General features: G+C 48.9%; 2 protein-coding genes across 2 annotated transcripts; one reads left to right on the top strand and one right to left on the bottom strand.

Annotated features, from left to right (window-relative positions):
- Positions 1 to 11,543: 11,543 nt before the first annotated feature.
- Positions 11,544 to 13,866, top strand: LOC133924306 (glutamate decarboxylase-like). The gene is made up of 6 exons (XM_062369778.1): positions 11,544 to 11,699; positions 11,800 to 12,000; positions 12,107 to 12,321; positions 12,403 to 12,656; positions 12,741 to 12,793; positions 13,331 to 13,866. Exons 1-6 carry the CDS (start codon positions 11,559 to 11,561, stop codon positions 13,769 to 13,771), a joined length of 1,305 nt encoding a protein of 434 aa, XP_062225762.1. The 5' UTR covers positions 11,544 to 11,558; the 3' UTR covers positions 13,772 to 13,866.
- Positions 13,867 to 16,364: 2,498 nt separating this feature from the next.
- LOC133924305 (putative lipoxygenase 5) lies at positions 16,365 to 20,882 on the bottom strand. The gene is made up of 7 exons (XM_062369777.1): positions 20,243 to 20,882; positions 19,319 to 19,837; positions 18,801 to 19,124; positions 18,581 to 18,666; positions 18,059 to 18,471; positions 17,683 to 17,949; positions 16,365 to 17,557 (listed from the first exon to the last, which is right to left on the bottom strand). The coding sequence occupies exons 1-7, from the start codon at positions 20,616 to 20,618 to the stop codon at positions 16,804 to 16,806; spliced, it is 2,739 nt and encodes a 912-aa protein (XP_062225761.1). The 5' UTR covers positions 20,619 to 20,882; the 3' UTR covers positions 16,365 to 16,803.
- Positions 20,883 to 22,999: the final 2,117 nt, after the last annotated feature.

Here is a 22,999-nt window from a genome sequence, read left to right as displayed (position 1 = left end):
TCAATTATTTGTTGATACACCATCTCCCATACAACCAAGTTCCTTGAAACATTAAATCATCTTTTTGCAGAACTAAACAGTACAAGTGTGCATGTGCTTGGTGTTTGGTAGCCTTGATGAAAATCCTGCACCCTACAATGCAAACAAAGAAATTAAGAAATGATTTACAAGAAAAAAAATCTTGTGATGTGAGTTTGGAGAAGCAAAGACAACAGAGTGCAAAAAGAGTGGTGATGATAACTGTAGAAAGGATATCAAATAGGATGAATACACAGAAGACTATAACCTGTTATAAATCTATGTAGCTGTAAGTCATTGTGTGAGTAGTTTACGGCAAATATCGCATAGTCAGCAGCCTATTGACCAGATTGCACCTTTTGCATAATCCCGACTCTTTGTTTTGTTCAAAAGTTCACTTTCCCACCTATATATTGGCCAAAAACATGCAGTACAAAACTCTTATATGAAGCAATAGTTGCAAATCATTGTTTAACAGACAGTAAGTAGTTCAGGCTACCATTTAAGCCATGCATTCAACATTATTCAGCAATCTAAAGCCACCAGTTGCATGGGCAACAACTAATATCGAAGCAATGTCACTCTTGAATCCAGCAAAGACATACTGCAAATCATAGGCATAGAGATGCAGAATTATACCTATAAGCACAAAGTCACGGTTGCAGTCTTCATTTTCTTTATCGCTCTTTAGTTCAGCAACCACATGTGTCAGAAATCAACTAATCAAGACATCAGTACCACTACAGGCCCATTGATCAAATCCCTTGTTTCTTTGAAGTCGAAATATTTGGTACTGGGAAAAGAGACAAGGATGAATTAGATACATGCCTAAGGGGTGCCATTGAAATCGCCAATATGAATGAGCTGAAAAAAAGGAAGTCAGCCACTGAAATGTTTCATCTAGGAGTGCATTAAAATTTGTAGTTTTTTTAAATACAATACTTAAAATTAAAATAGAATATACTAATTTACCAGCAAGCAGGCTGTTGTCAGATGAAAACCCAAGCGAATATGAATGTCTGGACAATATGATGAGTGTGTCAGGTCCTCGACCTTCGAGGTTAACAAAAGAATATGCAACAGAACTTTGCAAATGTCTTCGTCATAATTAGGATTGAATCTCATATTGCCTAGAGGAAGATTTGAGCAGCTCTAGAGTCGGCGCATATGAATAAGAAAGAGTGAAAAGCAAAAGGATAGTTCATTTTGTGCTCATCACGCAGAGGCGTGCCACCTGCCAGCACTGCAGACAATCTGTACCAAATATTGGTATGCATTCTCAACCTGTGCTTAAACTTGAGTAGAAAAATACGATCAAAGAAGCATGATCAGCATGCATAGGATCATTTAAGCTAACACCATGTTATGAAAAATTCAAGATGCTACAAGCATTTGACTGATTCACCTATGATAATATGATGGGACTTCCTTAGATACAAATGTGAAAAAACAAGTGGAAATGTGCCTTACTTAATTTGTGATGAGTGATTTATAATATTGTAGTCTTGGTTTGATGAGTTTTAGTTTGTATGAGCATGTCTATATGTTGCAAATATAATTATGTCGGACTAAAGGTGAAAAGGAAATGGAGTTTGTGTTTTTGTCTTTGAGTCTATAGAAATTGTACTCAGCGGATGGTCGGATATGTAGGAAATTATACACAATAGATAGTCCGGTGCTCAGAGTCAATATATACCGGAGTTTTTTCTATATAGATGCAAAACTTGGACTGTGCACTGGATGGTCCGGTGTTTAGGAGATGTGAACACCGGAGCATTTTTTATGAAGATATTTTTTGGTTCTAGGTGGAGTTCAACCCACCGGATGGTCTGGGGATGCAGCTCAATACACACCAAATAGTTTTCCAAACAAGTCTAGCGATGGAGCTCACTATCACGTGTGTTTTGAAGGAAGCCAGATATTTTATCCTTTTAATATTTTTTAACAAGGTTATAAGTGACGGGTCATAACCGTGACGTCACTTATGACTATCATAATTATGACCCGTCACTTATAACTATTTTTTGCCGGATTGTAATTGGATATATAACCAAGAATGAACGTCGGTAAAATAGGTATAACTTTTGCATACAGACTCTGATTTTAATGTTTTTTTACTCAACGGACATTAAAAAAAAATACATCCGCTTCCCTCCCACTTTGCCAAATTTTTCAAGGCCAAAAACGGTCTAGAAGATTGAGTTCTTGCCCTATGATGTTTCTGCACCATTTTTGAAATGTATGTTTGTGTCCATAGCTGCCATCTCTTATATCAAACTTGAACAGAAATATACAATAGTTTATATTCTAGTGCTACTGAGGTGAGAAAAAATAAGAGAAAAATAAAAAAAATATAGCAACATGCTATGCACATATTTACTATATAAACAACAAAATTAAGTAAGTTATGATAGGAAACTGATTGACCAATACATCTAATGATTTATTGATTAAAATTCCTTTACCTGCTCTGTTTTATCAAACTAGTCATTAGTGATGGATCACAACTTGATCCTTCACTAATGACTTTCTAGCATGACTCATCACTAATGAGTTGATTATTAGTAATAGGTTACAATTTTACCCATCACTTATGACTGACCAAGGATGATATGTGACTTATCATTGATAATAAGTGATGGGTCATAACTTGATCTGTTACTTATGACTGATCAAAGATGACATGTTACTTATGACTGGTGTAGGATAGACTATCACTTATAATTGGTAATAAGTGACAGTCATAACTATAACATATCATTATTATCATAAGTGACGGGTCATATTACGATCGTCATTAATTTCGTGTCTCTTTTATCTGTTTTTCACATAGTGTTGTTGTCCCTCTCCTCTCCCGCCCCTCTCTCTCTCCTCCCCCACCGACGACCTCTGGCGAGGTTGTGGACTCCGACCGCCCAGAACCAGCCGTACCTAACTCCGACAGGACAGATGTAGTCGTACCCGACTCCGACTGGCGAGAGCATGGATCTGTGCCGAGATGGGTCGCCGGAGCGACCCCAGCGGTGGTGGCCGTGCTATATAGTAGCGGGTAGGGAGGTACACCCGGCGACAGTGCTGTACAAAGGCGGGCGATGAACTGATGGTGGCGTGGAGGAACAAGCTGATCTAGGCTTATCGCCACTGGATCCATCGACTTCCTCTCCAGATATGGCCTGATCCGTCACCCTAATGGAGGATTAATGTGGTTCCCGGCATTGTCAAGGTTGCCGGTGGCCCGATCCACCTCCCTTGCATCAGATCCATGTGGTTTCATTGTTTGTAGAGGTAACCATGGCGGACGACGCTACTGCTAGCGTACCGGGGCCTAGGGTGGTGTACGGAGACCTAAGCATCTCTCCGTTGTACGTGTACAAGAGCACCTTCGCCAAGAGACCTGAACTAAGCATCTCACCCCTGAGCGACCTCAACTGAGTTGTTGCAAGATCTAGCATCATCATCACGTCGTCGCCACCGTTGCTACTGCCAGAGATGCTGAGCCCCATGATTTGAAGGCTGGGCGTGGCCTCACTGGTGCCGGCATACATCAACATCACCAACTTCGTCGAGCCGCTCCCCATCACCAACGTCGCCGCCAAGCTCGGCCTCCGACCCGAGCACTACGACCTCTACGGCAAGTACAAGGCCAAGGTGTATTCTTGATTGCTCTTGGTCTCAGGCGCTGCTTGCCTGGTGTTGTTTGACCAGATCTCGAGCATCCTTCGTGTGCTGGTTGATAGCTATCTTTAGTAATCTTGTACGCAATTTCGTTTTCTGTTATTGCATTGCATATAGGAGCCGGATGATCGGAGATGACCGCTTCTGACGGCAAATAGAAGCAGCGCTGTTTAGCTTGTTTTCAGGAGTTAGTGGCCCATTTTTGAAGCTAGTTGTGGGATGGCACAATTAGCGGATCTAGTGCATATGTGGTCACGTTTTGCATGTAACAAACTCTAGATTGTGGAGGGAATAAATAGATGAGAAAGATCGAAAAAGCTACGAATTGAACGCAGCGCAACCACTATCTTTTGTTCTCTGTTTTTTCTTTCAGAAGTTCAGTTTCGTTAGGTTACTGTTCATCGTCTGAAAAAATCACAAACTGAGAGCGAGAGCGATTTCTACTGACAATTGGTACCAGAGCTATGACTGTGATCCAACAACGATGTCGACGGATGGAGGTGGTCGTTATACCCCGCCACCGAGACGCGGCGGCACGGGAGGCAGCGGAAACAGGCAATCGAGCGATGGCGGCGCAGACGGCGCCCAACTCCCATTGGTGCCGCTGTCTCAGGAGGCCGGCGCTGGTGCGAGGCTTCCAACTCTGACGAGGACCAACTACCCTGACTGGGCACTGCTTATGCACGTCAATTTGCAGGCGCAAGGGCTATGGACGGCGATCGACCCCGGCTACGCTGAGTATCGAGAGGATTGCTCGGCGCTCTCGGCAATACTCCAGGTTGTGCCATGAGAGATGTTGCACGCACTAGCGCAGCATGACACCGCCAAGGCGGCATGGGACGCCATCAAGACCATGCGGATCGGCGTCGATCGTGTGCGAGAGGCGAATGAACAAGCTTTCCGGCAACAATTTGGGTTCCTGCGATTCAAGGAAGGAGAGAAGCCGGAGGAATTAGCGATGTGGCTCACCGCCGTTGTCGCTAATATACGCGACATGGGAGGCAACGTCAAGGACCAGTATGTGAACAAAAAGCTGTTGTGTGTCGTCCCCAAGAAATACAAGTAGGTGGCGATCTCGATCGAGCAGCTCCTCGACATAAAGACCATGCCCATGCCCATGGAGGCTCTCCTCTGTTGATGATCACAGTGACGACGAGGGAGAGGCATCGGGCGGGAAACTGTTCCTCACCGAGGAACAGTGGCTGGCCCATTTGAAGCAGCAGGAGCAGGATGGCTCCAGCGGCAGCGACAAGAACCGAGGTGGTTTTGGTGGCCAAGGGCGCTGGGGCAAGAACTCCGGATCGCCAAAAGGCAAGGAGGGCGCCATCGGCGGCAACGACGACCGCGACATATCAAAGGTAAAGTGCTTCAATTGCAATGAATATGGTCATTACTCGAAGCAATGTCACAAGCCGTGTCTCCAGCGCAGAGGGGAAGTGAATATGGTTCAGGCAGAAGAAGAGCCGACCTTGCTCATGGCTCATGCCATGGGGGAGTCTCTCGCTGCCCAGACGACCCTCGATCGAACACCCAGCACCCAGGAGGTGTATCTCAGTGAAGAGAAGGCCAAAGCTGTGGAGCTAGGTGACAGGGTTGACGAGGTCACCACCGAAGTGTGGTTCCTGGACATAGGAGCCACAAACCACATGACCAGTGCGCGCACCGCGTTTGCCGAGCTCGACACCGGCGTCATGGGCTCGGTGAAGTTCTGTGATGAGTCCGTGGTGGACATCCGGGGGCGTGGCACCGTGCTATTTCATTGCAAAAATGGGGAACATCGGGCGCTGGAGGGGGTGTACTATATACCCAAGCTCCGCAACAATATCATGAGCGTCGGCCACCTCGACGAATGCGACTACGACATCCACATCTGCCGAGGTGTCCTCACGTTGCGGGACCCCAACGATCTCCTGTTTGCTAAGGTACAACGCTCTCCAAACCGCCTGTATGTTTTACGATTGAATATGGAAAAGCCCGTGTGTCTGGCGGCGAGCGGCACCGAGGCGGCATGGCGGCGGCATGCTCATTTCGGCCACCTTAACTTTCAAGCGCTCCAGAGGCTAGCTCAAGGCGAGATGGTCCGCGGGCTCCCGAGAATTGATTACATTGATCAGTTGTGCCACGGGTGCCTCGTGGGTAAGCAGCGGCATGTGCCGCTCCCAGAGGAAGCCAAGTACAAGGCGCAGACGGCGCTCGAGCTGGTGCATGGGGACCTGTGTGGCCCGATCACACCGGCCACGCCGGGTGGCAGGAAGTATTTCCTGCTGCTCATCGACGATATGAGCCGACACATGTGGATTCGACTTCTCTCTGGCAGGCACGAAGCGGCTGCGACGATAAAGCAATTTCAGGTTGGTGTTGAGGTTGAAACCAGCCGCAAGCTGATGGCTCTCTGCACTGATCAAGGGGAGAGTTCACCTCCGTGGACTTCATGGAATACTGTGCTGACCGCGGGGTGAGACGACAACTCACCGCACCCTACACGCAGTAGCAGAATGGCGTCGTCGAGCAACGAAACCAAACTGTGGTCGCCACAGTGCGGTCCATGTTAAAGGCAGCTGGAATGCCGGCGTATTTCTAGGGTGAAGCAATGGTGGCGACGGTATATGTGCTGGATAGATCACCGACAAAAAGTCTTGATGGGGTGACGCCCTATGAAGCGTGGAACGAACACCATCCCTCGATCGAACACCTTCGCGTTTTCGAGTGTGTGGGCTACGTGAAGGCAGCGAAACCAAACCTAAGAAAGCTGGATGATCGTGGCACAAGGATGGTCTTCATTGGCTACGAGCAGGGCTCAAAGGCCTACCGCATGTACGGTCCCGTGGCGCGGCGTGTTTGCGTGTCACGCGATGTCTTCTTCGATGAGGCGGCATTCTGGGATTGGGCATTCATGAAGATGATGGGGGCAACGAAGAAGATTTCACCGTGGAGTATTACGTTGCTCTAGTGGCCGGGAGTATCACTTCTGACATGATGCGAGAAGCGGGCAATGAGACGGAAGGTGACTCACCACTGGGCATGGTGGTCGTGCCCATGGCAGGGTCCTCAGCGTCGTCAATGATCCCGGCGATGCCTACATCGAGTGCCTCGGCCAGAGTTGAGTTTTGCACTCCTCTGACTGACGCTTGCGCTGGGATCGACGAGGCGCCACGCCGTTACCGAACGGTGGCGAACACGCTCACCACGATGATGCTGATCCTCGACTTCGACTACGGAGATGAATGCCTGTTGGCGATGGAGGAACCAGCAAGCTTCGCAGAAGCAGAAAAGCAGAGCTGCTGGAGGAAGGCAATGGTCGAGGAGATGAACTTGATTGAAGGTAACAAAACTTGGACACTCACTGACTTGCCGCCAGGAGTTAGGCCGATTGGTCTAAAATGGGTGTTCAAGATAAAACGTGATGCAAATGGAGCTGTCTCAAAGTACAAAGCCAGGCTCGTTGCAAAGGGCTATGTTCAACAACATGGAGTCTATGAAGTTTTCACACCTATTGCAAGGATGGAAACTGTGGGGCTATTGATTGCACTAGCAGCTCAAGGTGGATGGAAAATTCACCACATGGATGTCAAGTCGGCTTTCCTGAATGGAGAACTTGAAGAGGAGGTTTATGTTGTCCAGCCCCCCGGCTTTGTTGATGATGACAACCCAGCAAAGGTGCTAAAGCTCAAGAAGGCATTGTATGGCCTCAAGCAAGCTCCACACGCTTGGAATGCAAAATTGGACGAAAGCCTGAATTCACTGCATTTTGTCAGATCGGCAACTGAACATGTTGTGTATACAAGAGGAAAGGGAGAATCAAGGCTAATTGTGGGAGTCTATGTTGATGATTTGATAATCACGGGAGCAAATGTGCTTGAAATTGACAGGTTCAAGAAGCAAATGCAGAAAATGTTCAGCATGAGTGACCTTGGGCTGTTGAGCTATTATCTGGGGATAGAAGTCTGTCAGACTAAGGAACATGCAACTATTTCTCAAGCAGCTTATGCAGAGAAGATTGTCGGTAGGGTTGGCATGGAAGGATGCAACTCTGCTCAAGTCCTCATGGACTGCAGGCTGAAACTGAGCAAAGAAGGATCAAGTCAGCCTATTGATGCTACACTCTACAGAAGTGTAGTAGGAAGTCTCAGATACTTGGTGTTCACAAGGCCAGATTTGGCATTTTCAGTGGGATATGTGAGCAGGTTCATGGAGGCTCCCACAACTGAACATTGGGCTACAGTCAAACACATATTAAGATACGTGAGTGGAACACTAAAGCTTGGCTGCAAGTATGACAAGAATGGAGGAGGTCTTCAGCTAACTGGTTTCAGTGACAGTGATATGGCTGGAGATATCAGTGACAAAAAGGGCACAACAGGTGTCTTGTTCATGTTAGGGAACAATTTGATCAGTTGGCAGTCTCAAAAATAGAAGGTGGTGGCCTTATCATCGTGTGAGGCTGAATATACTGCTGCTACTACTGCTTCCTGTCAAGGAATATGGCTCAGTAGGTTGCTGGGAGAATTGATACTCGAAGATCCTAGTTGTGCTGTTCTAAAGGTTGATAACAAATCTGCAATCAATCTCTGCAAAAACCCTGTGCTCCACGACATAAGAAAACACATCGACACATGGTTTCACTTCATCAGGGAGTGTGTTGAAGGAAGGAAAATGAAAGTGGAATACATTTGTTCAGAGGACCAGCTACCTGATATTTTGACAAAGACACTGGGCAGGGTTCGGTTTCATGAGCTGAGAAAAGAAGTTGGGTTTGATTTAGGTTCAGGCACATCAAGATTAGGGGGAGATTTGATAGCTATGTTTAGTAATCTTGTGCACAATTTTCGTTTTCTGTTATTGCATTGCATATAGGAGCCGGATGATCGGAGATGAACGCTTCTGACGGCAAATAGAAGTAGCGCTGTTTAACTTATTTTCAAGAGTTAGTGGCCCATTTTTGAAGCTAATTGTGGGATGGCACAATTAGCGGATCTAGTGCTTACGTGGTCACGTTTTGCATGTAACAAACTCCAGATTGTGGAGGGAATAAATAGATGAGAAAGATCGAAAAGGCTACGAATTGAACACAGCGCAACCACTGTCTTTTGTTCTCTGTTTTTTCTTTTAGAAGTTCAGTTTCGTCAGGTTACTGTTCATCATCTGAAAAAATCACAAACTGAGAGCAAGAGCGATTTCTACCGACACTGGTTACAGGTGCTGCTGTCGGTACTTGATTGATGAGCTCAAGGCGCAACAGGACGGGTACTACATCGTGGTGGGCGGCATCACGCTGATGCCACTTGGGGAGGGAAAGTTAACCATTGGTACAAGTACTTCAGGAGAAAAGATATGTGAAATATGTTGCTCTAAGTTCTCTGTGCCTGCTTCATTTGGTGATGGCGTCTAGCACGAGCGGCGCGAGCAGCCAATCCGAAACGAACCCCGATAGCTCGTTGGTGTCCAGCATGCGCTTGATGGCGTCGAGCTCCTTGACGACCATCGTCTACGGTGCCTCGTCTAGCGGCATGGTGGCCAGTGGCATGGTGGTGAGCTGTTGATAGCGGCTTGGAGCGGAAGCAAGGGAGGTCGGTAAAGATGTAGTGTTCTTGGTCTCCACGGACAGCTCCCAAAGCTCTCTCCACCATGGCCAAGGATGGGAATGACACTACATATGTTACTGATCAGATCTTATGTACTTTTCTGTTCTTTTATTTTTCGTGGATGTTGATATGTTCATGTGTGCTCATGTGCAACGATTCATAGTCAATAATTTTTTTTCCTGATGTGTCCCAAATCGGCACACTATGGCGATGCTACTTGATCATGGTCTGTGATAGTACAAATGTTTACTCGTTTTCACATTCAAATCTCTCTGGTTTTCTAGAGAAAGTTTGAATACTATAAAGCTCGTAAAAGTAAATAAATTGTGTATAGGCATACGACAAGTGAAAAACCTTCACCGCCGACTGCTGGCCTGGTGTACCCGATGGTACTGGTGCAGCTAAGGCGGAGGTACAGTCGTGGAGCTCAGGTTTCTGGCCGTCAAGGTACGTTAGGGTTTTTGGCCATCGGGGTGTGCTAAATTTTTGACCGTCGGAGTTGGTGGACCCGATAATCATGTACCAGAATGACTTAAACTTAAAAACTCAAATGACAAAAAAGGTTAATAGTGGGTTATGTGTTAATGGAAATAACGAGGCTTTTAGTTTTCTAGTGGTACAAATTGTGTTTGTTCCACTTTTGAGCATTTAGGTTCAGCTAACTTCGTTATATGTACAGTCTTGTTTGTTATGATTATGATCAATATATGTGTGTCTCATTTTCTTCTCTTCATGTTAGTGCTCAATTGGGTTAGGTGTATCTTGTTCCTAATGGTACATAGGTGGTATAAGTCCCCGATATTTACTGATTTAATGAGTTTTTGTATTTTTTATAAATATAGATAGAGGGGCACCTAGGTGGAATTGGTACATAGATGGTACATCACCCATTTCTTTAAATATCAATAGGGGTACCTATCTTATTTCTTCAAATTTTAATAATGCAAGACATATAAATATTATATATTGAAAGTCTTCATACACCATGTACCATGTACGTGTGAAACCATATTAATGTGTTACCCATATATCACCATGTCACATTGGAAGATAAATAGTAGTTAAATAATTATTTTCAAAGCCTTCATCAGTTTCATGAGCGTACATGTGAACCACGTCAATGTATCACCCATGTACCATTAGAACATAAATCGTAGTTAAAAAACTTACATGGAAAGGCAGAGAATAAAACTAAGCTCAACATGTTGATGCTACGTGGACAATTTCATTTCCATGGACATTTTCATTGATAAAATGTTCAATTTTTTTTTATCATAATTCTAATATTTTAACGGTCCATAGATCATAAGTAATTAAGAGTTTCTAAATTTAGTTGACACTTCCATATACGTGGAAATGAGTATCACAAAATGCATGAAAATAAATATAACGTATACTTGAATGAGTATTACAATGTATAGTATATATAGGATTTGTAAACCAATGATCGTCATGACATATTTGAATGTATTAAACATATGTATTTTGACAATTACATGTGCGTACATACACAAAATACTCACATGTATTTTGACAAATAAACACAAAGAAAGAGCACATGTACACTACACAGTTGAGAATAAAAAATCCCTTGCATCCAGAAATTATATCCGCACACATCATTAGTACATTTTCAAACACAAGATTCTGTACGAAAGATCTCACAAGTGCCCAAAAATTTAAATTTCAAACCTATAACATGTGTTGTACATTACACTTAAAAAAGAGTTGTGGAGTAAGTATTAAAAAACATGAGTGTCTGACACACACGTCCTGATTCTCTCTTATCAATTCAAAATTCAAACTAGACCATATGATACTGCGCTTATGAGGAGGTGGTGCAAAGGGTAAAAAAAAAAGTTAGGACTCATTGAGTGCCCTTATGGTATTGCGCTTGTCAAGTATGTGTTGCATCACCTGCTTTCATGCTCTTGTAGGTAAAAAATGATTCGAACACAAGATGAATACCTCCTCCAATATAAAACTTTCCCAAATTCAGATGCAGAACGAGCGGACCTGGCAACACGGGGTGCCCGGAACATGACCGATTTTTACCAGATCGGGGCGAGACCCAGCCGTGTCCAGCACCGAAAGCCGTGCGCCCGGCCCGGCGTACTAGCGGATGGCCGCAACGCGACGCTCCTCTCGGCAAGAACCATGGCGCCCCGACCACGTCGCTGGTAGCTGATCGATCCGTCGTCGCGATCGCGCCTGTGTAGGTTCAAGATCCCGGATCAGTCGATCCCGAAGGAGGCGGCGTACCAGATCATCAACGACGAGCTGATGCTTGACGGGAACCCGCGGCTGAACCTGGCGTCGTTCGTGACGACGTGGATGGAGCCCGAGTGCGACAAGCTCATCCAGGCCTCCATCAACAAGAACTACGTCGACATGGACGAGTACCCAGTCACCACCGAGCTCCAGGTACGCGGGATCATTTCTGGTCTGGCTCGTATCGTATCGATGTGTGACCGCGAGCATTGCCTGACAACATGATCCATCCATTGATGTGTACGTGGAACAGAACCGGTGCGTGAACATGATCGCGCATCTCTTCAACGCCCCGATCGGCGAGGACGAGACGGCGGTCGGGGTGGGGACCGTCGGCTCCTCGGAGGCCATCATGCTGGCCGGGCTGGCGTTCAAGAGGAAGTGGCAGAACAAGATGAAAGGAGAGGGCAAGCCCTGCGACAAACCCAACATCGTCACCGGTGCAAACGTTCAGGCATGTTGCACCGCGTCGGCCACGAGCCATGCACTCATGCCCGCCTTACATCACACTACGCGTGCGCTAGGAATGATTTCTTGCTCTCGCGTGCGTGCGTGCGTAGGTTTGCTGGGAGAAATTCGCCCGGTACTTCGAGGTGGAGCTGAAGGAGGTGAAGCTCACAGAAGGGTGCTACGTGATGGACCCCGAGAAGGCCGCGGAGATGGTCGACGAGAACACCATCTGCGTCGCCGCCATCCTCGGCTCCACTCTCAACGGCGAGTTCCAGGACGTCAAGCGCCTCAACGATCTGCTCACGGCCAAGAACACCGAGACAGGGTGCGTAGCGTACAGCAATTGAGGCCGGCATGCGCCGCGGCGTAATGAAGATTTGGCCGATCTGGGTTTGGTCTTTGCCAGGTGGGACACCTCGATCCACGTGGACGCGGCGAGCGGCGGGTTCATCGCGCCGTTCCTGTACCCGGAGCTGGAGTGGGACTTCCGGCTGCCGCTGGTGAAGAGCATCAACGTCAGCGGGCACAAGTACGGCCTCGTCTACGCCGGCGTCGGATGGGTGATCTGGAGGAGCAAGGAGGACCTCCCCGACGAGCTCATCTTCCACATCAACTACCTCGGCGCCGACCAGCCCACCTTCACGCTCAACTTCTCCAAAGGCACGCGCCCACCCCTGCTGCTCTTGTTTCATTTGCTTCAGACTTCCGGTAACACTCAGCTCATCCGTCTGCACTCTTGGATAGGTTCCAGCCAGATCATTGCACAGTATTACCAGCTCATCCGTCTCGGATTCGAGGTAATTGCAATTTGCATCCCTTTTATGATGCTAACTCTAGTTCTACCGTCGTTGCACTTGGTCTTTCATTTTCCAAGTGCTGCGGTGGCGGTGCTCTTCCAAGTCACCGACGAATGTCTGTGCATGTAGTCTCTGACTGACATCTCCTGGGGTTTGTTTGTTGCTTGCCTTTGCAAGGAGCATATAAACACGTGTGTTGCTTGTATCTGCAAGTAAACGAGCACGCAACTCATGCGTTTCAGGTGGTTGTGTTGTCTGTTGGGATTCTGTCCGTAACCTCCTCATGCCATCCGAATGTTCTTCACGTACTAGCTATCAACTTCATGTCGGCTCATCATCTGAAAAAAGCAACACTGGAGTATGCACATGTACAAGATTTTATTTGTGATCCGTGAACAAATCAGGACACCATATAAATTAGTAAATTTTAAGTAATCGATCAAAACATTGCTTGCACCGTCGGATAAACTGACGAAGGATTGATTTGTGCTGGCTGTTGAACCTGCAATCGATGACGCGGTGTTGGCGCGTGCGCAGGGCTACAAGGACGTGATGCAGAACTGCCGCGACAACGCGGCGGTGCTGCGCGAGGGCATCGAGAAGATGGGCTACTTCGACGTGGTGTCCAAGGACGCGGGCGTGCCACTGGTGGCCTTCTCCCTCAGGGACTCGTCCCGGTACACGGTGTTCGAGGTGGCCGAGAGCCTGCGCCGCTTCGGCTGGATCGTGCCGGCCTACACCATGCCCGCCGACGCCGAGCACGTCGCCGTCATGCGCGTGGGCATCCGCGAGGACTTCAGCCGCAGCCTGGCCGAGCGGCTCATCGCCGACCTCGGCAAGACGATGGCGGAGATGGAGGCGCACGCCGCCAAGAGGATGGGGGAGCCGGCCAAGAAGACGGCGCGCGAGATCGAGAAGGAGGTGACCAACTTCTGGCGGAGGATGGTCGCCAAGAAGAAGAGCAACCTCGTCTGCTGATACGTGACGTACGGAAGCACGGCGCAGGAATAATTCATGAGCTCTGTTCTTCTTCCTTTTTTTGTATGTGTGATTTAATTTGAGCTCTGGTTTTGTCTGGTTAAATTTGTGCGCGGTTGATCGTGCCAATTGACGAAATTTCGTTAATAACGCGTCAGCAGTTTAGATTAGAAACCGCGGGACTGAAATCGAAAGAGAAATTTTGGTTGTCCACCCATTAGGATGCAAGTTATATATATTTTAGATCGATCCAAAACTTAAAAAATAAATTAGAGTTTTATTCTCCCCTAATTAAATTAGAAAAAACTAACCAATAACCAAAACTAACTATTAGATACACGCTTATATACCTACTACCCATCTAATTGAGGGAGCGATCACTAGTGCTCATGTTCTCCATGGTGCCGGTCAAACAGTGCTTGGCGACCTCTGGGTTTAGGAACGGTGTCCCGGAGCTAGAGGCGCACGGTCGCACTGACGAGAAGGCTTCCATGTCGTTGGCTGTCACCTGAATACTTCGGCATGGGTCTCAAAGATAAACGGCAGTGGTCTCGTAGCTTTTTATTTTTTGTATTTATTAAATAAAAATTATATGTCTATTTTAAAAAATTAAACATATAGGCTCCTATCATACTTCCAACAGACGAAGTTAAAAATAAAATAAAGATACACCATTTTAATACTCTCAACATTCAAAACGCTATCGAAATAATCACGAAAAATTCTTAAAAAAACATTTGGTGCAGAGCATGCTATAATCTAGCTCTTTAAAACAAATTCAACTCAAAAGTCACGCAATGAGTCTATATTTCGATTTTTCAAAACTGACTCCTATTTTTATAATTTTCAACTTAAGAAATATAAAAATAAAAAAAATCGCACGCGCAGCCACGAGCTGAACGAGATCACGGCATACTCGCGGCCCGCGGTCCACGAGTCGGCATGGGCCTCAGCTGGTACTCTATTGGTGTGTTCCACCAGATCTGGGGCCCACTACTTGGGGGTCAGGTGGTGCCGGTGGGCTGGTCTAAAAGGCGGGTGGCTGCCTAGTGGGCCTTTCTTTGTTGCGTGCACAGCCGAAAAATTAGAGTTTTTTATATTTTTATTTTTTAATATTTGCAAAAGTACATAACTATTTTTAAAAATTGCATTAATAGCCTATCATCACTAATTAGGGAGTGATATTTTTTCTATCGTTCATTCAACAAGCCACAGTAGTTTATTTGTGTAATTTAAATAGCTGCATAGTTTTACAATTTTTGAAAAAATATAAAAATCCAGAAAAGTTAGAAACGGATCGGAACGTTCGACTTCGATCCAACGACCCAAAAGGGTCGCGATGGCAGCAGGGAAGCCGAACCCGCAGCGGCGGAACTCGCGACCCAATCCGCAAGGGCAAACTAGTAAATTCACAGTCGCTAGGGCTCGAAGCCCCCGGCGGTAGCCGCTCTCTATAAAGCGCGCGCCTGTCACTCTAGTTCATCGCCTGCCGCCGCCCTTCTTTTCCGCCTGCTTCAAATGCCGCGGCTGCTTTCCTCGCCTGGGTTTTCTGTTCATTGGATCTAGCTTCTTCGGTCCTTTGATTCAGAGCACCAAACTCTGAATCAATCATGCCCTGTGTTGATCGCACGAAGCTTTCTTGAGTCTAGTGCAATCTCGTCCAGTCATCGGTCTGGTTTTTGTGTCTTCCCTCTTTTTTGTTTCTGGGTTTCTAGTTTTGTGGCAATAAATTAGAGTCTCTGATGCGCTTCTTTCAGTAGCGTTTTCAGCGCTGTACGTTGCCGAGAGTGATCGGGCTAAGATTCTGGCGCTTGCCATCCTCTTGTATGGCTTGTCGCATTCAGCTTGTCCACACAGTTCTCTCATCTGCTATTTCCGTCGTCTTTTCCTCTGAAGACGCATCTTCTCTTCCCGTATTCGCTTCAGATTTATATTTCTGTTTCCTGGTTCTGTTCGCTTTCGTTTTTTCGCCGTTGATTCTTGTCCAGAACTTTATGCTTCGCAAAACAGCAGAAATCTGTTACTTAACAGTATCAACAGGTTCATAATGCCAATTAACAAGGTTGCAAGTTCTGCTACAAGACAAGCAAAAATATGAATTTGTATAGTATATCTGAGTGTATTTACTATCTATTTTTTTAAATACGTTGGTCGACATGCTGCGAATAGAAAAAGCGTATTTTGGCATATTGTATGCCGAATATACATAATTTTTGGTACTTTGATTTACGGTGTGTTAAAAATAACTTTTTTTTACACTGTGTTAAAAAATTATTTTTAACCCACTTTGCGTTGAATACCGATACTAAAATTATAAATATAAAAAGTATTTATTTTATTAAATACGTTCACATATATATTGTACAAATTCGTATTTTTACTCAAGACAGCAAGAATCTGTCTTGTGGACTGACTGCTGAAACTGGAGGGAGAAGAACGGTGAAAACTGGAAATAATGTGCTGCTGCACCAAACGCAGCTCCTATGAGGGCGTCTGGGACCAGTACCCGCTGGTGCTCTGTTCGATCTTCAGTTCTTGATAAACTGTATCTGCTGATATAATACCATCAAATGAGTAACTAACCATGCCAACATAACAAAATTGTTCTATTTCACACAAGAATGCCACAGATTGTCTACAACAGTTCGAGCTTCATCATCATAAGCATGCCGGCAGTTTAAAAGATTAAACGCTGCTTCCGTTTAAAGATGCTTAACACATGATCTCTAGAGAACTGTATACGATTATACACCTTTCTACAGTATGATTATACTCAATGATAATGCTCCATTAATTGCTTTTCTATAAACAAGTTATTCACACCCATTCTACAGTACGATTCCTTCCTCCCCTTGTCAAAAATCCAAGTTCCTCCAATTCGGACCCAAATCAATGGCAATTTGGCTATGGTGGAGGACCAAAGCAGATTTTTTGTTTTTTTGTTTCTGCCTATATTTCTCTAAGCCCGAGTGAAATGTCAGGAAAAATTCCCGTATAAATCATCTCGTTATCTGGCCATGGCTGGGCTGAGACTAAATGGTGACGCTGTTGGGTATGCCACGGCAGGTGATGCCCGGCTCGGACGACGGCGCCATGAGCTCATACGGCAGCACGCCGGCGCCGCACCGGTTGCGCCTGGCGGTGTCGGCGTTGCGCCGCTCGATCTCCTCCTCAGCCTGGCCCACGTCGGCCGCGAACTCACGAGCCGCCGCCAGCGCGGCCGGGTCCGCCGTCCACGCCTCGTCGGGGCGCTCCCCGAGGTACTCCTCGTCGGCGGAGTGCGTGGACAGCGTGTCGATGACCGTCATGAACGTGGTCGTCTGCGTCAGGCTGGGCAGCGCCGACAGGAAGAACCGGTGCGGGTCCGCGACCAGGTGCGCGTACTCCGGGTCGCCCGCCGCGGGAACCAGCCGGCGCATCAGCGGCGGCCGGTTCGGGATGTACCCGCCCAGCGGGTACTGCCCGAAGTTGAGCGCCGCGTGCTGCGCCGAGGTGAGCCACAGCAGAGTGGTGAGCAGGGACGCGAGGTCGGAGGGCGTCGACAGGCGCGGCCACCACGGCGCGTCGCGCTTGTCCTCGTGCCCCGTCTGCACGGCCTCGGCGTACCACGACTGCAGCTCGTTGTCGCTCTGCACGGCCTCGTCGGACGGGTAGTAGAACGCCACGTACGTGTCGCACCACCGCGAGATGGCCGACCAGAGGAGCAGCCCGTCCGTGGCGTACGGGTAGTCCTCGATGAGCAGCCGGAGGCCGTGCGGCTGGGTCGGGTCCTCCACGGCCATGCCTCTGTGACAACCAAAAAAACCAAATGAATTAAGGAACCCAGCCCATTTCTGTTGCAGATACTGCAAGTGGCAATAACAGAGACATTTCACTCTCAGGTGATGCACTGAACAGTTTAATGTGCTTACCTTCTGAGGAGATCGGCGGGGAGTCCCTCCTGGTCGAACCGCCAGAGCTCCCGGTACGCGAACGCGCTCATCTCCATGCAGTAGCGGCCGGGGGTGAACCCCGACTCGATGACGCCGTCGCCATTGATGAGGATCTGCCGCGCCAGTGCGTTGATCTTGAGCGTGTACCGCATGTGCGGCTTGAGCAGCTTGAAGATCGGGTGCATCGCGCTCATCTGCCGGTGCGCCGCGATGATGAACGGCTCCATGCACGCGTGCGTCCTCAGCCTGTGTAGCAGCACATCGATCGAACAGCTGAGTTCCTATGCACCAACAGCAGCTTATGGAAATGCAGGCGCGTACAGGACTGACAGGGTCGTCGTGTTCGGAGGCGTACCAGTGGTTGACGAGCTGGTGAACGCCGGCGTCGTTGGAGCACACGTGCGCCTTGGCAAGCTGCCACAGCCAGTTGCTGGTGGCGTCGGCGGGGGGCGTGAACACCCGCTTGGCGCGCTTGCAGGCGTCGGTCATCGGCGGCAGGCACAGCTCGATCGCGATGGGCTTCAGCGTGCCCGAGGCCGTCAGGAAGAAGAGCGTGCGCGTGCCGTAGGCCTTCCGCCCGTCCTGCGCGTTGATCTGATCCAGGAACGGGAGGAAGATGTCGTGGAAGTCCAGCATGTAGAGCCTGTTGTCCTGCAGCGCCTGCTGCACAGACATTCCGTCAAGCTGCCCGATGATGTGCTCCTCCGTGATGGCTGACTCCGGCGGGCCGTACACGACCGGGTCCAGCTTGCTCACCAGCGGGAATGCCTGGACGACACATGAAATCGAACGAGTAAGCACCGGTGCGTCTTTCGTCTCCGCTTCACGGACAGGGGCCGCTGAGCTCTGGGGTTCGGCAGTGACAGGGACAGGTTACCCGAAGACGCTCGATGTTGACGGGGTTGATGCCAGCCAGCGCCTGACGCGCGAACTCGTCGTCGCGCAGCCACGCAAACTTGTCCTCTGCCACACGGAAAGGGGGAGAAAAACGAACGACAGCGTCAGTACAACACAACGCCGTGCACCGTATCTTACCGTGTCGAATCTACACGACATGAATCATCGACGTAGCGTTAATGCATGGTTTGCTCGCTTACTCTTGATGATGTCGGGGGTGTCGTAGCGGAGGAGGCCCTCGCTGTTCTCCTGGATCTTGCGCACGAAGGGGATCTTCTGGAACAGCTGGTCCTGCAGCGCCTGCTTCATCCGGAGGCCCTCCTTGAAGAGGTTGTCCACGTCGTGGAAGCCGGCGAAGTCCTGGATGTCCGGCGAGACGGAGCTCACCAGCAGCGGCATGAAGTTGTGGAGCAGCGCCTTGAGCGCGCCCTCCGACAGCATCTCGTTCTTGCCTTCCTCGAACTCCTCGTCCCGCGACACGTAGATGGGCTCCGGGTACTCCACCCTGCTCTCCGCGCGCTCGTCTGCACACAAGTCGCAGCGGTCGCGAAACGTTAGCGACGGTCAACGTCGGCGCGATCGGCTGGTTTGGATACGAAAGCTACGCGCGACGGCGATGGCGCCCTCCCGCCATGTCAGGGAGGCCACTGTTACTGTCGGGGAATTTATTTGACAGTAGACGATGGTGGCGACAAGTGAGAGGGAAAGCGAAGCTTGCCTGTGGCGGTGCTGGGCCGGCCCGTCCGCATCCGCCGCGGGTACGGCAGTAGCTCGCCGCCGAGGACGGGACGGGCGAACTCTGCGCCCTTGTCCGGGTGGCCGAGGTCGTTGTACACGTCGTAGTCGTACACCCGGTCTGTGGTCCTGCGCTCGCCGGTGCCGTCGCCCCTCAGGTCGGTGAGCTCCTGCCGCCGGAGCCCCTGCAGCCCCGGCGGCGTCTCGGACGGCAGGTACGGCTTGTTGGTGAAGAACACGCGCGGGTTGCGGTCCACGCGGGTGGGCTGGACCCACGAGTTGCAGGTGAATTGCGCGGGCCCGGACGGGAAGCCCTCGACGACGATGCTCTCGATGAAGAACTCGCGCGTGTGCCGGTTGAGCACGGTCACCGCGCCCGGCTCGCCGAAGGACGCGTCGATGGAGAACTCAGCCGTGTATACCACCCGCTCCGCCTTGACGTCCTTCTTCTCGAACCAGCCCACCAGCCGGGACCGCTTGCTCTTCTTGGGGCCCCCTTTTCCTGCCAACACGCCGGCAAAGATTCAGTCAGCTAAATGCTCTGCTTTTGCATCATTCGATTTGATTTCGATGCATCCGTACAATACAGATGGAGAGAGTAAAAATCGCAGCTGAAACAAATCAAGATCAAGAGACAGAGATGGTGGGTGCTCCACGTGATGGTCCATTTGGAAAAGATGAGTCGGAGACAAGGCCCCGAGGCCAAGACGCACCGCACCACCTGGAATATTCTCCATGAAGCTGAAGCAGCGGTCGGAAAGCGAGGAGAGGAGAAAAAGGGAAGAAAAAGAGGAGTAAATCGTGCTAGTACAATTCAAAGATGCGGCGCGACGCGGTAGCCATGGAAGTCCAAGGCGTCGTGAAGCTTCGCGCGTCGGCGGCGGGGATGGGATGGTGGAAGCCTTACTTGGGTCGGTCTCCGTGCTGACGAGCTCGAGGAGGACGCTCCGGCCGACCCTGTCGGCGTACGCGTCCAGTTGCTCGACGACCCGCTGCTTGGCGTCCTCCTTCCGCCTCCGCCGCACCGTCACCACGGCCCGCGCCGCCACGCTCTGCGGGTGCGACTCCGGCGGCGCGGCCCCGGGCCTCTCCGCCGGCGCCGGAGTCACGACGGCCCGCTCGGCCAGGGCCCCCACCGGCGCCGTCGACCTCAGCTGCCTCCTCCTCCCCTGTCTCCCAACCGCGGCGAAGCAGAGCCCGCCTCCCCGCTCCCGAACCGCCGCCGCCACGCCTGCAGAGCCCGGCAAGAAAGATCTCCCCAGCAGCTCCATCGACGACGCCATGACCAGAATTGGAATCTTCCCCTCGAATCGATCGTAGCAGTTAAAATTGGCGCAGGACCAAAAGAAGAAGAAGAAATCCGGGTCAAAACAGCTCGCTCTCGCGGGATGGTGGAAACGATTGTTCTCACTCCCTCCGGTTCTTGGACCGGTCTCTGCTTGCGCCCGCTACCTTTCTCGCAGTGGGAGCAGCACCATATATAGCCGCGCCCACCACCAACGAGCTGAGCTGAGCTCGGCTCGGCTCGGCTCGGCCGCACCGCGCACATGTGTTGCATGCGTGCTATGCGTGGGGCGGAAAGGAGGCGGAGCTGCCGAGCAGAGACTTCCGCGCAGGCAGTGGCGTGCTATCATTTTAACAATTGGCGTATATAATTGAAAAATTGTTTGATAACAATGAAAAGATTTGAAGTACAATTTTTTTATAACAATTTCAACACTCAATATAAAGGAACTATAAAACAAGAATCGAACTTAGAGCAGCTCCAACGAAGCCACCTCAGCTAGCGATAGCAACTCCACGTTGGTTTTTTAGCTAGCGGACGGAGAGTGTGCTAGCTCTTGAAGAGCTAGACTCAGTCATACCGCGGCAAGCTCGTGAGTCCTAGCTGTGGGATGTGGAAGAGAGAGGAGGAGGATTAATAAAATCTAACCATGTGGGGCTAACATTTATTTTGGAGAGTGTATGAGCTAAACTGTTAGAGTAATGGTCTTTTATACTATCTTTTGGATGATGTGGTGATAAGATGATAAAATAAGAGCTAGCAGCTAGCTCAACTGTGAAGTTGCTCTTACAATCAGTTCATCGTCTTTCGGAATCAATAGTCTTTCTCTTGATTTATGAGATTTTACAATTTGCATAACACTCATTTTCCAGAGGAAAACATGCATTCAAGATACTAAGCAGTGAGCAATCGGACTATTGTGTCGAGAAACTGATGCTCACTGTAGTCATGCAGCCTCGTCCCGTCCCGTGCCACCTCGGTCGTGCCACACTAACCCGTCTCAGTCTTGCAGTCGTGCCTCGTCACGGCCGCGTCGTTGCCCTCTGCCCGACCATTGAGCGTCGCCTCCACTCCACTGAGCGTTGTGACTTATATGTGCGCCTTTACGTCTCTAGGAGTCTGGGTTTGGGCGTTAGGCCATTAGGAGTCATATGCATATGCGTTGAGTTGGGCCATTGGGAGCTTTGCACATTTGTTCGTTGGGCTAACCAGCATGTAAATTTTAGAAAACACATCGACTAAATTTGATTAGTTGAAGTATCGATTCTTGTGTTTACACACACCAGTTGTGGTCTAGCTCATGTGCCATTACAGGGTGGCCCTCAATAAACAGAATACTTATAGAGTAAAGTTAGAGTAGCAAAGTGACGATCACTATTGGATAATTATCATATCCGAACATTTCAGAGTTTTTCGTAATTCTTAGATCATATCTCTATTTTCGTGAGGAGGATCCTTGAATGAAAGAAAAATATATGTAGGTACCTAAGGTATCCCATAAATAGAGAAGTTTATCTTTAAGAATGAGAAAGAAGACTCTAAAGGACGTATGATGCCCTTATATATATACGGAGCCTGGGGGCCCTACGGAGGACAAGCACGAACAACGGGAACAAGCCTTCGTTGAGAACCGGTTTCTTGGATGAGGGGTTCTATGACAACTTTACCCCTCTTCCCAGCGAGCCGGTGATCGATTGGGGGAATTTTGATGAAGAACCTTCCGATGATGATTCAAGCAATGAGGTAAGTTGTTTTATGGATCAATACACCAAAAATTACGACATTGAGTCTGAACTACTCGGCTGCCAAAACAATCGTGAATGCCCAATTCACAACAAGTCGAGATCTACACCCATAACTTCTGACAATATGGATTGTCAAAACATCAAGCTGAAGCAATCCAATGAAAAATTCATGATGGGTCTGGATACTTCCTCTAGTGAAGATTACCTCTAAGAAGTCTTCGCCATCGGAGACAGGAGTGATGGTATAGGTAATTATGACAATGATCCTACAAACGGACAAGGTCCTCCGGCTCCGGGTGTGGGTGATGGTCAGCACCTGATGAGTACACCTCCCTAGAACCTTAATGGAGCACCAGTTTGACCATCTCACTAGCATCAGCAGGGGGCTGATGCCTCATATCTGCGACCGCTAAGAGGATCCTTCTTCTACAAGAGGCCCTCAGGTGTCCTCCGACCACAAATCTGGTGACCCCAGCCGATAAGGATTGGATGAACTCAGTGACCGACTTGACGAAAGAGATCATCATCCAGGTCAAAAATTCTCATCTAGCCCTAGCCGGAAACAGCACTAACCAGGGTAGATCATGTAATCCCCATCATATAATGTATCAGACTCAGAGAGGCGTAGCCTCTA

Source organism: Phragmites australis, chromosome 7 (genome assembly GCF_958298935.1).
Source record: "Phragmites australis chromosome 7, lpPhrAust1.1, whole genome shotgun sequence".
NCBI classification, from domain to species: domain Eukaryota; kingdom Viridiplantae; phylum Streptophyta; class Magnoliopsida; order Poales; family Poaceae; genus Phragmites; species Phragmites australis.
Note: the sequence above shows the minus strand (reverse complement) of the source record. Positions and strands in the feature narration are given on the sequence as shown.